General features: G+C 30.2%; 1 protein-coding gene and 1 long non-coding RNA gene across 4 annotated transcripts; both read left to right on the plus strand.

The window, feature by feature from the left end:
• The first annotated feature begins 5,621 nt into the window (after positions 1-5,621).
• LOC123898297 (NAC domain-containing protein 76) lies at positions 5,622-10,868 on the plus strand. Of its 2 annotated transcripts, none has more exons than XM_045949216.1 (4): positions 5,622-6,026; positions 7,523-7,724; positions 8,760-9,034; positions 10,152-10,868. In XM_045949216.1, the coding sequence occupies exons 2-4, from the start codon at positions 7,556-7,558 to the stop codon at positions 10,737-10,739; spliced, it is 1,032 nt and encodes a 343-aa protein (XP_045805172.1). In that variant the 5' UTR covers positions 5,622-6,026; positions 7,523-7,555; the 3' UTR covers positions 10,740-10,868. The 2 variants fall into 2 exon arrangements, with proteins under 2 accessions (XP_045805172.1, XP_045805173.1); XM_045949217.1 differs by lacking the exon at positions 5,622-6,026 and adding an exon at positions 6,028-6,660.
• A 1,861-nt stretch (positions 10,869-12,729) lies between these two features.
• On the plus strand, positions 12,730-14,244 carry LOC123898657. 2 transcript variants are annotated; one of them, XR_006805397.1, is made up of 4 exons: positions 12,730-12,815; positions 12,902-13,282; positions 13,405-13,455; positions 13,979-14,244. It is a non-coding gene; the product is annotated as an uncharacterized LOC123898657 (long non-coding RNA). The 2 variants fall into 2 exon arrangements; XR_006805396.1 differs by lacking the exon at positions 12,730-12,815 and having other exon boundaries at positions 12,842-13,282.
• Positions 14,245-17,802: the final 3,558 nt, after the last annotated feature.

Raw genomic sequence — 17,802 nt, forward strand, 5'->3', positions numbered from 1 at the left:
CATTTAAGAGAAATAAGGATTCGCATTTAAGTATTAATTTTTTTTTTCGTCAAAAAAAAAAGAAGAGAAATATGGATCCACATTTCGAGCTTATCAACTTGATCCACGTATTTTTTTTTTAAAAAGTTGCTTTTACATTTTTATAAGCTCTATTATTAAAAAAAAGTGTCATAGTCATTTCATTTTTTATTTTTTTTACACAGTCATTTCATATGTTGTAATGTAGATTTGAGCGTAATTTAATCTAAGCTTAATTGCAGTTTTGGTCCTCCTAGCACATATTTTGTCTAAAATATGATGATATAATATGTTTTAAATTAACTTTATGAATGATTTTTCTTACAATTTCATCAATATTGGTATTTTCAAATCATCAGATCATATGCCACGTTATTTAAAACATATCACATCTCCAATTTATAGTTAAAAATTATGATAGGGAGACCAAAACTATCGAATTTTAAAATAGGGGGACCAATTCTAGAAAATGGTGAAAATAAGGAGACCAAAACTACAATTAAGTCTTTAACCTACTAATTTGTATGTATAACTTAGACGGTAAAAGATTTCATGGTTATTTAATATATTGGACTGTAGATTTAAATGTGTAAAATATTACTCTTTTATACACTTATTGTGACAGAGCCAAAAATTAAACTTATGAGGGGCCAAATTTAAAAGTATAATTTAGTAAAGAAAAAATTAAGTTTTCAAAACATAATATATAGCAATTGTAAGATAAATTTAAAGTTAATATTGTGATTCTGCGTTTTATGGGTCACTTTTTTTAAATTGGAATCTTTGGCCACTATATTTTCACATTTATTGTAATAAAATTGAGGATAAAAAAATAAAACTAAACTAATAATATAATGACATATACTGATATAAATAAAATATAAAAAAATAATTAGGGGGGTGGGTGTGTGAATTATGCCATTTGAATTTATTTTTTTTAAAAAAAATAGTACTAATTTATTTTAGAAGATGAAAACTCGGTTAAACTTTATTCTATAAACATAAGAGGGTTTTGTGAACATAAATAAATAAAACACATCAAGATAGCAAAATTGAGACCAATTTAAGGAATTGGCCCTCCAAATAATTATTTTAACAACAATGGATCGATGGAACCATATATACAAAATATTAAGTGTGGTTTAAAAACATAATTTTTTTTTTTGAAGACTGATAAAAACATAGTTAACACTTCATAAATTATACTAGGAGTATATGCCGGACACAAATAGTTTGGTGCCTTTCATTTGGCATAATAATTTAAGATATACGTACTAATTAACGTGTAGTGTACGGTTGAAATTCTATCTATTAGTCCTTGGATGCTGTCTACAAGTATGACAAAAATTTAATTTACATTTTGGATTAGATGAGTTACAAAGACAATGTGGTCAAGGACAAGTTGGTTTTATCCTTGTATCATGTACTAGCAAACAAATTTGGTCTCAAGTATGATCCATATGTGAGTCAAAAAAAGTAATCACCATATGTTGCCTTCTCTTTCCAAGGAACATAATATATAAATAAAAATGTATTTCTTATTTATGAAATCATAAGGAAAAATAGAATGGTACAAATGAGCCAGAAAATAAGCAAAATGACAATTAGAGATTAAAAGAGTAATAATCAAGACAAAATTACACAAACTACAAACAAATAAAACTCGGATCAAATACATTCAAAGATTCTTTAAATTTCTTAAGTATTAAATAACTAATTTTTTGCTGCATCGTTACCCTTTTAGTTATCTTATTCTTACAAAAATACTAATGCGGTTGTTAATTCTTATGTTAACCATTCAATCTAATGTGTACTATGAGACCCTGACAGTTGAGACCTAACTGAAAGAAATGATAACTGAAAAGAGGATAACAGTGTAACAAGTTAAAAACTTAAATGACTTATTTGTTACCTAAAATTTTTTTTTTTGACACGAATGTTACCTAAAATATTTAAAGAACCTATTTACCTACAAATCTTAAAGGACTTAACTAAACGTAAAATTTAAAGACTCCAAAAAAAACATTTAAAACTTGTGGGGTTGAAATTGTAATTTCTGTTTGATTAATTAATTATTTGATTATTTTATCACCACCTAGGATCCGGAATCATGGTGTGCATAATCCATAGGCAGCCCTGCTCAAAAAAAAAAAATCCATAGGCAGCCATCATCGTAGAAAACCCAAAAGATTTAAAATTAAGTAATCAATGAACTAATATTGCGTACGTTTCATAGGATCATATAATTAGAACCCCTAGGTTTGACACTTGCACTAAATTTGATGCAAATTCTTCACTTTTATGAGCATGCATGATTCAAGGCTAACCGTAAGATTTTCATATTTTGATTAGTGGACTTCAGCTTTATAAACGCTTAGTTAACGTGATCATAATAGATTAATTAACTAAGTGGTTAGTGTCCGACTTTTTGATCATAATAGATTTTTTTTTCTGACTTTCGTGCACATAATTTGGCGGAAGTCTTCAACCTTTCATAGAAGGTGGGTAGTGTCTTTTGCTATGATGCTGGGTCCGGACCCCTCTATACATGAGTTAGAGTACTCCTTGTATTCCTTTTAATAATATTATTTTACTTATAAAAAAAATTATCTAAGTGGTTGAGCTTGAAGTCTTGAACTAATAATTGAGTGTTAAGAGCTCACATTTTGTTGAAAGGAGGCCCGAAAGCATATGTATATATTTTTACCTTATAAATCAATTTTATAGAATTGAATTAAGAAAACATAAAAAAAAGAATTTAAAATAATGTCAAAACTTTTGTAAGATTTATTGGGCCATCTACTCCAACATTTATATTCATGCATCAAACTTTAGTTTTGGGCATGAGAATATGTATTAAGAGTCTCATTCATATAAACTAATGTTGTAAGCTTAAATTATGTTCGACTCTAGTTGTAGTAGTTCCAATCTTAGTTTTTTTCTTTTGTCAAATAAATGGAGTTTAAGCCCATATTTGATCAAACTTTATTTAATTATCTCTCATCCAATTTTAAATTATTTAAATTATTGAAAACATTGTTCTAAATAATATTGGTGGGTTAACAAAGAAAATCTTTGAAGCCACTAGGTTTGGTCTAGTGGTGAGGGGTTTGGGCAGTACGCTATAGGTCATGGATTCGATCCCTAGCTCATTGTAAACCAAGAAAAAAAAACAAAGAAAATCTTTTAATTACAAATAGTTAGTTGGTTTAATGGTGATTAACGCTGAACTTGATAGGCAGGATTGCGGTTCAATCTCCCATAACTACGATCGGGAGGAGACTGAAACTACTTGATGTCAAAAATCCATAATTGACCACAAACTATATTAGGTGGTCCACTGGGTCGGATATTAGTGGAGAAAAAAAAACTTTTAATTATCAATTAGCTTATTGGTTTGTACAAGCCGAAAAATAGGACAGGCCGCCCTCTTTAACATATTTCAAATCCAAATATATTTTGGAATTGCGAATCATGTGATAATACTTAAATAATATATAGTATCTTTTTATAATAAATAATGACCTATCAAAAAATTTTATAATAATTCTTTTTTTTTTTTTGGACAAAATGGATTTTAACGAGTTTTGGTTAGCACAAGGTATACCAAACAGAACATTAAGAGTCTACAAGAAATAGGACTACATAAATGTTAATTAAACAATGCCCAGACAAACAAAGGAGTTCGACCACCACTGATGTCAGTTTATACCGAGATTCACAATATATGATTTCATCCACCATAGCAAATGAACTTTTACTTTTTCGAGCATTTGATGACATGTACTTTCCTTAGCCTTGAATAAACGATTGTTTCGCTCATGGCACACCACCCAAATGCTACGTAACCAAAGAAGCTGCAGGAAAGAACGACGAGTCAGCCGAGGATTTGCCAATCCAAACTCTAAACAAGCCTCACATGGGTGCAATAACCGGGCAAGAGAGAAACAAATGTTGAGCTGTTTCCACTCCCCCGCAGCCAATCGCACAAAAATGAGAATCTTGAATAATAATGTGCAGCCTTACCAAGTTGTTTTTGTTGGGTCATCACGAGGGGGCAGCCGGGGATCATCCACATTGGGCTTAAGAACAACTCTACAAGTGAGTTGGACACCACACTCTTACCCAAAACCTTAAGGTGTTAGGTTTATGGGTCATCTCACTTATAAAGTGTTCAACCTCCACTTTTCTAAGCAATATGGGACTTAACCACTCACACTTACTATAACAGTTTTTGGTTAGCAAACTGTTTCTAAGTAACCTCCAAGTCAGAACGGAAACTTTCAAAGAATTACAATAATTGTTTGAAACAGAAGAATTACAATAAAAGATCTATAGTTTTTATTTATTTATTTATTTATTTATTTCAATTACAAGGGAAACAATATCTATCTACATCTATATAGTTGTAATAATATTGATATTATAATAGTTATAAGTGCATGTATTGAGAATATTGGAATGAACAGAAAATGCCACTATCATTCTTTTTTGACTTTGACTAGTCCACATGGGATTGATTGAAGACATACATATTTTCATATTATTAATTAAATGGAAAGTGTAATAAACAAAAAGAATAAAACAAAATCCACATTTTGTTCTATTACCAATTTACATGTAAAATGAAAGAAAAAAACAAAATAAGTTACTGTACCTACCTATGACAGTTAAGCTAATTTTCTTCATTGTAATGAGGCGAAAATTTGGAGTAAGGTCTCCCATTCAACGGACATTTACCAAAGACCCAATTTAATAAATTTTAATTATAAACATTTGATATATACACTCCTTCTGTCCCAAAATATAAGAAAAAATTGGTTAAAAAAAGTTGATATATTGATCAAAGAATGATGTATTGCAAACCATCTCAACTCAATTTTTGCACGGAAAAATTGCAAACCCTCCTCCCATGACTCACAACTACCATAACCCTAAACCTATAAGAATAGAGTTGTTGTGGTGAACAAAACTCAATATAACTGTTCATATTTATAATAACTTTCTACTTCTTTTTTTTCTTCCAACTACTCGATGTGGGATTCTTGGATGAATACCCATTTTGGCCCAACACTTTTAGATACTACTACATCCGTCCCTAATTATAAGACCATGTTTGACAAAACTGTACTATTCATTTACCTTGTTTTGACCGTATATTTTTAATAATATATAAATGTAAATATTAATATATAAGATCTTGTTCAATTTGTTTTGATGAGTATTTTCAAAATGTTAAGTTTTTATAATTTTCAATATATTAGTGATCAAAATTGTGCATTGATATACGTGCAGTGGTCAAATAGAGTCTTATAATTAGGGACGGAGGTAGTAAATGTGAGTAATTTTCATAATTAAAATTTAAACATTAATTGGAGAAATTAGTTCTTTCAGCCAGATTCAATATCACAGTATAACATTAAATCTGTTTAACTTTTTTTTTTGTCAAGCCAATTATTAAAATATTTTTACACTAATGCATATAAGTTAAAATTTTATTATATTAAGAAAATAAATCACTCTTGTACCAACAAAACAAATAAAATAAATCACTGAATTAAAAAACTTACAACAATAAAAGGGTGAAGAGCAAGGTCTATATAGTCCTCTAACTCCTAATTAGTCTACCATAGTGATATCATCGTCATCATGATGATCATAACACAGCTATTTAGCAACTCATAATATATTCAATATTTTAATCCTTGAATTCATGATCTTCTTCTTCATCTTATGTTACAGAAATATATACATGAATAAAATATAATTATCATATATTTCTGTGCCCATTCCTGGTTGTCAGTCCTTGTATGAGAAGCTAGCAAGCATTTGCACTAATCCACAAATCTCTCTCTCTCTCTCTCTCTCTCTCTCTCTCTCTCTCTCTCTCTCTTTCTTAAAACCCACGTCCGTGCCCTTCAAGCTAAGAAACAGTGTAACCTAAGCTTGTTTTCTTCTTTGTCTTCTTTCCTTTGTCCTCTAAGGATTCATCTTGCTTATCACATAAGGTTTGTTTTCTTTCTTCATTTTCTCATCAAACCTTAACCATCTTTCATATATAGTTTCTTTTCTCTTCTCTTGCTTAGCTATGAGTTATGAAGTCTTAGCTTAAATTAAATCATAAGTTATAACTTTCATAGTTTTTGACTTCTTGTTTTAGTTATTAGTCTTCAAATTCACATATATGTTTTGTTACATAAGATAAAAAGTATTAACAGAGAATTGAGCATCAAGGGTTTTCTTTGTTTTTTCTTTTGGTTCTTCATTTAGTTTCATTAAACTAAATTAAAATTTTTTATAAAAGAAAAACAAAATATAGTGCATGTTTTTGACATATGCATACAAAACTATATCAAGATTATTTTTCTTTTATTTTTTTCCACTCATTTTTACTTATATATATTCTTTATGATGTTCAGTTTACTTGATTGATCCATTCCATGCACGTAGCAAATTAAAGAATGGAAATGAAACATTTCAACATAGCATTTATGTTTGTTGATCTTTGTTCAAACAAATCCATGAATATAAGGCATACATATTCCTGTTTTTCTGCTGTTTATAAGGTCTTGTGTTCTAAATATTTACATGGTGATGATGTAAAAGGAAGCATGGATAAAAGTCCTACTTATTCATGTTCTTGTAAGTTGTTCCTAGCTAAAGTCAAATATCTTAATCACTTCAAAAAATCATGCATGGAATAAAAGGTCTAGATTTTCTAAACTAGTCAGAAAAAGTTATCTACCTTTTATAGGATCTTCCTAGGGTTAATTAGCTCTCATATTCATATTCCACATGTCATTTGAATTCTCATGAAGATCATAGTTTTAATTCCTAAATTCTTGTTAATTTCATTTGTTAACATTGACTAATGATATCTGTAATAACTCTATTTTTTTCAAATGACAAATGAAATCAGTAAAATAGAGTTAAGAAAAAAACATTGCTTCAAACATTTCTTCTACTTTTTTCTTAACTCTATTTTACTGAACTCATGTTTGAAATTCGCTAGCTAGACCTTGTAAATTGTATGATATAGTTCTAAATTACGCTCCAGAGTTACAACATAACAAATTTAGAAGTTTCTGCAACAACAGTGTAACAATTGTAGCCATATCAGCTGCACTTTTTTTTCTCTATTTGATTGCAGTATAAAAATTTGCAGCGTAACTTAAATCGTAAATTAGAACCATAGTGTATGGTCTTGGACAATATTATATATAATTTTGTAAGTTCATCTCAATTTTATAAATAAAAAGTACAAGTTTGACAGTGAAAATGAAGACCATAATATATAATCTCGAGATTATCAATCTTTGGCCACTATTTTTGAATTTCTACATCATGGACTAATAGTATAGTTCAGATTCACACCTGCTATAATACCCCAAAATATTGATTTTATGAGAATAAAACTGTTTCATTAACATTTAATTATACAAGAAATCAAATAGTATATCATTTTAATCCAAATAGATCCTTCTTATTCTTTGTTCTTCCACAGGTAACAGAATAAAATACCTATAAGCAGGACAGAATGATGCAAGGAAGTGGAGAATTGACAGTTCCTCCAGGGTTCAGGTTCCACCCTACTGATGAGGAGCTTCTTTACTATTATCTAAGGAAGAAAGTTTCTTATGAAGCCATTGATCTTGATGTTATTAGAGAAGTTGATCTCAATAGACTTGAGCCTTGGGATCTCAAAGGTACTACACTACTTCAAATCATCATTGTCTCATAATTTTTGTTTCTTCTAAGCTTCTCATAATCACTTATTTAGCATCATAAATACTGATAAAATCAAAGGGTTGTCTAGTAAGTATATAGAGTAGAGTACACTTTATATGATATGATTTTATGATCATAGGATAAATAAAAACTAGAAGAGTTTATTGAAAATGCACCGACTAATGTGGTCTTGCTATCGTCCAATCATATCTCACTATTGCGCCATCAACTTATTATATTACTTCTCAGTTCTCATAATATCTCAACAAAGATATAGATATGATTGAATGACAGCATAAATCATTTTGACACCGTCAATACATATCCATGAACTCAAGCTAATGTTAACTTTAACTACACTTGTAAGTTGTATGTAATATTTACCTATCAATCATTGACACGGACACCAGACATAAAACGACATATTAATATTGATAAAAAATTACATACAATTTCTTGTTTAGGTGTTTGTCTATTAATAAAATTTGCTGATTCAAAAAAAAATATTGATAATAATTTTAAAAATATATGTAATTAAATATAATTACATGTGCCACTGGATATGTCTTTATTATGAAGAGTCTGTGTTATATATGTCACGAATATCGAGGCCTAACTCATCCTTACAAAACCGGCTTGTAAGGTGAGGATTGTCTCATCTTTATAAACTCTTCTCAATAATCCTATCTATCCGATGTGGGACTAAATCCCACCAAGTGTTGGCCGCTAACACACCCTCTCACGCTTCAGCCCGGCCCAATGGGCCTGAAGCGTGAACGATGTCGGAAGCCCAACGATAGACCCGATAGGCTCTGATACCATGTCACGAATATCGAGACCTAAGTGAGGATTGCCTCTTTTTATAAACTCTTCTCAAGAATCCTATCTGTCCGATGTGGGACTAAATCCCACCAAGTGTTGGCCGCTAACAATATATTGCCGGAGTTTTTCTTGTAAGATGAACTAGTTAAACACCAAAGTAAATTTCTTTTGTGTTGAATGATTTATTGCAGATAAGTGTAGGATTGGATCAGGGCCACAAAATGAATGGTATTTCTTCAGCCACAAGGACAAGAAATACCCAACAGGAACAAGAACAAATAGAGCAACAACAGCTGGGTTTTGGAAAGCAACAGGAAGGGACAAAGCCATATATCACACCAATTCCAAAAGGATTGGAATGAGGAAAACTTTAGTCTTTTACACTGGACGTGCTCCTCATGGCCATAAAACTGATTGGATCATGCATGAGTACCGTCTTGATGATGATGATACTGCTGAAGTTCAGGTCAGAAAATCACTATGCATTAACTTTTATGTGTTCTTGTTATTCCCTTGCGTTTGATCTACTAAAAAATAGGGGACTGGACATATTTTGTTGTACCCTGTTTGATTTGAAACTGGTTATGAGATTGGACAAATTAGGTAGCAAAGGACAGGACAAAAACAAGATTTTTTGTCCCTCACTGAACCACGGGACAACTTTTTGTCCACAGTACAACTATAAAAAATACGAAAACACCCATTTTATTTTCGAATATAAAAATATTATCGTCATATATCTCTTCGATACAGTTTTGTCTTATCTTGTATTATCTTGTTCTGTACTGTTTTGTCCGGTCCTTGTTTTTTAATGCCCCCTTTTGGTAATTGGTACATCGATGTAACAAAATAAAATAAGTTAGGAAAATACCGGTTAGTACGAAACATAGATTGAAGAAAATAAAGAATAACACTAACCTCTACCCATGATTTCTGTCAAAAGCCAAAATTATATTGTTTTAATATTTAAAAATTATTTGTAACTGGCAGCTTCTCTCTATCGCGTGTTTCGTTGTTTTAGTCATCCGTACTAAATAGCAACACTCAATAAGTTATTACAAGTTCATTTTACTTTTTAGAAATTAAAATATTTATATCATCAAATTTCATTGTCTTGTAGTGCTAAAAGTTTGTCCTTATAAGCTTAAGAACATATTATTCATGACTTTTTTGTCAAGTAGTTTAATAGTTATAAATTCATGTTTTTGTCAGAGTATGAACACCGATCTCTGCATATTTCTTGTAATGTACTTACCAACTGAATTATGCTCACGAGGACGTTATTCGTGCTTTCTTTAATTAAAAATAATTTGACCCCTTTTGAGTTTAGTGATTATATAGATTAGCATTATGAATTTTATTTATAAATGCATTGAATCATATCCAATGGTGTCACATTTTATATTATTTATTTTTAAATTATGTCAAATTAAATATTCTTAAGCAATGAGATGTGATATTGAATACACATTTTTACACTAAATTCTTTTTAGTTTTTGGTCTATTTTTTTATATTCTTAATATGTATCAAATATGTGATCTATCATCTAAGCATCTCATTATTATTTATTTTTATTTTTCAGGAAGATGGATGGGTGGTATGTAGGGTATTCAAAAAGAAAAACACAACCAGAGGCTACCAACAAGAAATTGAAGAAGAAGATCACATAATTAACCACATGAGATCAACAAATAATCAAAACCATTTTCTTGAGCCAAAACATCAACATCATCACCACATGCAACAATTAGGACTATATGATTACAACAATAACACCACCTTTGATGGTACAATTCATCTACCACAATTATTCAGTCCAGAATCATCAGCACTAGCACCGCCACCACCACCGCCACCAACTTCCTTTCATAATTCATCAATGGATATTCTTGAATGTTCTCAAAACTTGTTGAGACTCACAACAACTACTCCTAATCTCATGCAACAACATCAAGGAGAAAGGTTGAATATCAATGGTGGTGATTGGTCATTCTTGGATAAACTACTTGCATCTCATAATGGAATGGATCATAATCTAAGAAACAAATTATGTAACACTTCTAATAATCATCAAGCTGCAGCTGCTTCTGTTGGATCAACTTCTGCTCAGAAATTTCCATTTCATTACCTTGGTTGTGAGCCTCATGATATTATGAAATTTTCAAAGTAATTAATTAAGGTTATGATGATGGCCTTAATTATTATTAATATGTGTTATACATAAGTGAAGAGGAGAGAAATTTGGTTTCTAGTATAAGTTTTTTTCTTCTGTTAGATAATACTATTTGAAATTCCACGTATTAATTAATTTAGTTAATTATTATTATTATTATTATTATTTCTTTTGAGTATGAATTGTATATATTATATGCATCTGTTATACAAGTTGCATGACTAATCATTGTTGTTATATTGATTGAAATGAACCCAATTACATAAAAATTAAGGAGTGGTCACACTTAACCATACACAAATGGTTTCAATTTACGGATACACAATCACGGCTGCAATATTGCTGATGTGGTAGTCTTTACAACAACATCACATTAGAATTGTCGTGTGATCTTCAATCATGTGTAAAGTTTCATTGTAACCCGCATCAAATGATTTTAATCATATTCGTTCAAATCTTTTGATCGAGATTGAGGTTATTTTAGGCAAAAAAAAATTTAAAAAAAAGTTGAAAATATGCAAATAAATTATGAAGAGAAAAGATAACGGTGAAAAATAAAAGATGCGACGGATAGAGAGAGAAGTTGATGTTTTTTTCCTATTAAAAGGTGGACATTCATTAGTCCCATAAATCCTAGCTCAACTGGTAAAAATGTCGAAATTGTTAGGCCGGATATCATGACCCGGGTTCGAACTCAAGATCTCACAATTATTAATTTTAGTGGATTACCACTTCATCATCTAAGACGGAAAAAAAAAATAGACATTCATTACCCTACAACTTTCTTTAACCAACTTTTGTTTATAATCAAAAACGAAAAAATATATAATTAGGCCAACATTGTGTTGTTTGTTTGTTTCTTTCTTTAATAATCATTGGTGACTTCTTAGCATATATTTGTAGTATATTTATAATTTTATAATAATAACAAAATTAATATTTTATTTAAAAATTACAAAAACTTGTAAGGGGTTCATGGCATTTGAAACGTTTCATAGAGGTTTCAGACTGTCTTAATTTTTTTTAAGACATGTCGTAACAACTTTTTTTATTTTGATGAGATGTCTTAACAGCTTAATAGTAAAATCTACTCCTATGGTTTACATAAATAAAAATAAAGAAAACACTAAAATTAGAATAGCAATCTATTCATAACCAACAATTAGAATAAAAAATAAGTTAAAATTCCTTCCAAAGAGATAACATACTACAACTTGATGACGTTATATCATCCATGAAACACTCACAATTAAAACAAAGTCATTACCAGCTAATGAAGCACATAGTTGAAGGACAATACTTTGGCAAAGTAATATCAGGTAAAACAAATAATTAAATAAATATCCTCCAATTTTATGTAAATTATGAATTTAACATCAATATATTTCAAATTAATTATTTAGTCATATCATATTTTATACATTAGTCATATTCTAACAAAGCTATATGAATAAAAAAAAAAAACTATGTAAGCTATATGAATATATATATATATGCAACTTCTATTATGAAACTCTATTAAGGTAGGCTATTTATGTGCTTCTAGGACTCTCATTGCACACTTGAATACTATAAGCTATGAACAAATTTGTCAAAATTTCTATTTTATATTATACTTATTTTTGGGTTGAAAAAATAAACCATTGGCGAATATAAATCGCATTAGTCCCTTTTTAAGTGACTTATAAGCATGATATATGAACTCTAATGACTAATAAAAAACTCTAATTATTTTAGGTTTAGTTGGATCAGTAATAGTTAGTTTAGTACCTGAATTTCAAACTGCAGACTTGCATGTAGGGCTACAACAGTGCAACTAATGGTGAACAGATGCTCATACTTTTGCGAATTTTTGACATGAGGTCCTGTCACTACTAGAAAAAATTCAGATTAGGACGGAATTTTGGGACGGAATATTTTTTCGTCACAAAACAATATAATTGGGACGGAATTTGCGACAATATTCTGTCCCCAACGTTTTTTCTAAAGGATATATATTATCTTGCGACATAAATTATTTCTGTCTCAATCTCGTGACAGAATTTATATTTCTGTCCCAAATTTAAGATGAAAGTATGTTTTCCGTCTCAAATCAGTTTTATTTTTTTCAGTCCAAGTATTAAATTTCTTCTTCTTATAATTTTCTTTTAACTTTTCAGAGGATAGAACACGAGATAAGTGAGAACCCTAAGTACCTCTCTCGCGCCGCCGTCACCTGAGTTCTAGATCTGCATCGCTCCTTTTTCCGCCTCAAGCTTCATCCCACTCCTCCATCTCTCCATTCCTCCATGTGTTGATAAATTTGTTGTTTCTTCTAGATTTACTAGCAATCTTCAACAATTCTCGATTTCAATCTGTGTTTTGATTTCTTCTACTTGTTTGATTGTTTCTATTCTTAGATCTAACTGATGTTTTGATTTATCATCCTAGTCGTTCTCCTTCCGTGTCTCCGGCGTGTCTGCGACGTTGCTCCTTGCGTCTCAGCTTCCTATTTCTGGCGGTGCTTTTCGTTCCTCCTGTTGCTGGCAAACCAAAAGAAGGTTGTGATAATTTTTCTGTATTTTTAAATTTTTATATATAATATATTGTTGTGTATCTCTGCAATGCATATCCTTTCATGTTTATCCTTTTATGACTTTGTAAGGATTTCCCCATTGAACAGACGACAATGAGTAGTAGGATTTGTCTTTGGTGATTATGGCAAAACTTTCAGGTACAATTTTGCATTCCCTAAGTCATAATACTCTTTTGTTTTGCTCAAATTAGTTTTGCCAATATGCATAATTTCTAGTTGATGATTCTGGTTATTTTATTATATCTATAAGCTCCTTAGTCCTTAAATAATTTAGTCAATTGCTCAAAAAATTGGAAAATTAAATTGGGCTTAAGTTTAGCTATGTATGTATTTTGTCAATTGAATCTTCATTCATGGTGGGATATTGAATATGAACACTTACCCTTTTAATTTGAGACTTCATTTTAATGGTCTGTGTTTTCCTCATTTGTTAATTTGATTGTTTAAATTTCTATGGATCTTAAGTGTTTGTATAAAGAGAATGAAAGCACAAATAATTATATTGTTGTGCATGCATTTGGAATTATAAGCTCATTCCTTGTTTTTCATAGTATACAAAGATAATTGGAATTTTGATTCAAATTCTTAATGGTTCTTCCAACATTTGTTGAAAGTTCAAAACCATTCCTTAGGACATTGCTTTGCTTTTTTTGTTTCTTAGGACATTTCACAAACCACATGATGATTTTATCAAAGGAAATCTCACAATCAACCATTGTTCATATGTGATTCCATCAACTTGTCTACTATTCTTATAGAAGGAAGAACATCAAGTTTTTCTTGGTTCAAGTATAGTTTGTATAGATCTGTGCAAAATATTGTACTTTATTTGTCTTGAATTTTTATGTAACAGTTCTTCCATTGGTGTAATTGTTGTTGGATATTGTTGTGGGTTTAATTTAATGAAATATAAAAGCTTTGCGTTTATGATCAACTTTTTTTTTTGTTATTCAGACTTGATTAACATATATGAATTTTTATTAATCATTATTTTGTAATTATTGATGTTTATAAAAAAATTAATTTCATAGAAAAGCTATATAAAAATTGCGACGGAAATTTTAAATCCGTCACGAATTTAGGGACGGATTGAAAGAATCCTTCAAAAAAAATTATTAATTTCTGTCCCAAATTCTGTCCCAAATATGCGACGGAATTAAATATTCCGTCCCAAATGAATTGCGACGAGCGAATTGCGACGAAATATTTTTGTCACAAATTCCGTCCCAAAAATATTTTGGGACGGAATTTTCAACTATTGTGTGACATATTTTTCCGTCCCAAATGAATTTTTTTCTAGTAGTGTGTGCATCTTCTTGAGTATTTTGACTCCCAGTTTGTTTTCATCATCTGTTCAATTCTAAAGTATAAGATTTTTTCATACACAAGTTCTTGGTATTTTTACTTTAACAACAATGCAACATTAATAACTTTTCATCCTTCCTTTCAGGCTAAAACATCTCCATAACATCCTCACATGAATCATCTTCATTTGTGTTGTATTATTTTACTATAACAATAATAATAATAATAATAATAATAATAATAATAATAATAATAATAATAATAATTGTGAAAATTATGAATAAGAAACATTTACTATTTCCAACAATAATAATGATAATTAATCTTAAATGCATATATAAATATTCAAGCTATTCATGACAATAGTTATTTATATTTTTATTCCTATTCCTATCTCAATTATCATTCATAACAGCCAGAGTTAATGACTATTGTTTCTTCATCTTCACATTAGAAAATCAATCTCTCAAGTTTGTAACCGCAGTAGTTATAAAATATATTTAAGCCTCTTAATATTTATTGCCCATAAAAAGGAAAAAAAAAAACTCTGAACCAGTCTCTCCTAATATTTAAGCCTCTTAATATTGATTTTGCTGTGTCTGTTTTTTATAAGTATACAATTGTGTATAATTTTCAAACTAAGAAACTGTTAATGGGTTAATTATTGAAGCCATTTAACAACACTAGTGGTTTCATTGGATGTACTAAATGATTTCAATAACTTCATGAAAACATTAGTCTTGTTAAATGGTTTCATTATGTTGTTTCTTAAATAGTTTAGCATTGCAACATACTTTTGTCTGTAGCATTATGTTGTTTCTCATATTGTGTTTCAGTTTTACTGTGCTACATGGTTAATAGTTTTTCCCTTTAGCTTTGTTTATATGGAATGACATAAATCAATGTATAGTGAATGTGTTCTCTGAGTAGTGTTGTTCTGCCATGGGTTGGATTTTTTGTTGTGCAGTATTGATTATCTTATTGATTGAAATTTATTTGACTTGTGGGATTTCATTGTGTTTCATTTTCATTTGTTATATTTTTGGTTTTTTTGATGTGGGAATGATTTTCATTGATGCAGATTGAAAAATCTAAGGTGGTAGATTTTCTATCAACCTTCAGCCTTGGACTATCACAGTCGGATGACTCAAAAGCTTCATCATCGCGTAGTTTTAGACAACTGAGGGGGGAAATGGAAGAGGCAAAAGGAAATGAAAAGAAAAGAAGCAACATAACAAAACTGAGGGGGAAGGAAGTTTGGATGATGATGAAAATGTAAAGGATAAAAAGCTGAAGAAAGGTACTGAACCTGAGCAGAGATTGAGACACAAAATGAATATTCCTAAGGAGGAGTGTCATTTTTATTTAAATTAAATTGTACAGAATGAGTGCCATTTTTCTTTAAATTAAATTGTATACCATAACAAAAGCATGGATGTTAGAGAAAGGGAAATTAAAGTATGAAGAAAATTTATTTTTCTTTTGTGTACCACTCTTGATTTTGGTTTTCAGACTTATTATTTTCAATATTATAACCTTAGTTTTGAATATTATTAGTCTATGATGGATTTGTACACTAAAACCATTTATCAAGAATAATGGTTTCAGTAAGTTATACACTGAAACCATTACTCTTGTCAAATGGTTTCAGTTACATATACACTTTTGATAAAAGGTTTAGGAACTTTCATTAGTTGAAACCTACTTAAGGATGGTCTCCCAACATAAGAAAGATAAGGATGGTCTTCGAATCAACCCATTTGAAGGACGTGCATTTGAATCCAACACATCACCTCTCTCTCGAAACATGGGTTCATGGGTTGATTCGAAGACACTTCTCCTCTCTCCGAATCCAACACATTTTAATCTTTCTCAACTTAATTATAAATGTATTTGAACGACATTAACTATTAAGCAGAACCATTTTGAAAAAACCTCTCGCCACTTTCGAAATTTAATTTTTCTTTTGTGTGCCTCAGTCGATGTTATTTTTGATATGCAAACCATTGAAATTCATAAACAATACACGATATTTATCGGTTGAGGTAAAACATATTAACTAATCAATGTTATTGATTAGTAGGCAAAAATGATATTTAGAAATGATTAATAGAACTCAAATATCTATCATTTACGTCACATGTTATTAATGGCGTGTCAACTTTATTTCTCTCGTAAAAAATCACCCTAAGTTTATCGTGGTGGTGCAATTGTTAAAGAAATCATCAAAATTCCTTCTCTCGATAAGGTTCAAACCCTAGTTTTTCTCTTCTACAAGTTCTCACATTCTGTTTAAACATATACTGTATTGAATTGTAACCACCAACCAGTTTACTACAATATCGCCCACTTACCTATGTCAACTTCATGTACTAAAAATTGCTAGACAATAATTTTTGCCTTTACTATCTTCAATTGAAAAAATGTAACAACAATAGCAAGGAACTAAGGATGAAAAACCTTTGTCATCATCATTTCATGAATATGCAATGCCTCTACATCAACAAACCCGCGCCCGCCCCTCCTTGTTACCGTGATTTCTAAGAAGCTACAAAATCAAGCTTCTCCATTACCATCGTTTTCACAAACGAACTGCACATCCAAACAAATGCTTAAGAATTTTTTTGGACACTTGTCCGACATGTGTTGTAGGAGTGCCATACAAGTGTCTAAGTGTTAGACACCGACATGCCTAATCATAGAAGTATCCATACTTCATAGGTTTTGCATTTTGTTAACGAGAGACGCACCAGTTCAGTTCAATTTTGAGACCAGTAGTTAGCAGCACATAAATGAGCATTGTAGCATCCATTTTCAATCATCATTCAGAAAAGAATCAACAATTACACAAAATAATCTTTTGGTATTTGAATTGAATCATTGAATCAAACAACAGTGTGAAAAAAACAATACACCATAATCTCTCATTTTGATATTCTCCATTTTCTATTCCTATTCCCCATTACAATTTGTGCAACAGGAGAACAAGTCCTTAACTTCTCAACCCAAAATTTCACATCCTCTTTTCCCAATTTCAAACTCATCATCAAAACAACACCAAACAGAAACCCTAAAAACCAATTTTTTATGGCTTTATTTCTCAACAACAAAGAAATTGAAGAAATTCCAATCATACAGAACAATGAGCTCAAAAACAGATCCAATTCTGAAATTCTCCAT

The sequence above is a fragment of the Trifolium pratense genome, linkage group LG7, assembly GCF_020283565.1.
Source record: "Trifolium pratense cultivar HEN17-A07 linkage group LG7, ARS_RC_1.1, whole genome shotgun sequence".
NCBI classification, from domain to species: domain Eukaryota; kingdom Viridiplantae; phylum Streptophyta; class Magnoliopsida; order Fabales; family Fabaceae; genus Trifolium; species Trifolium pratense.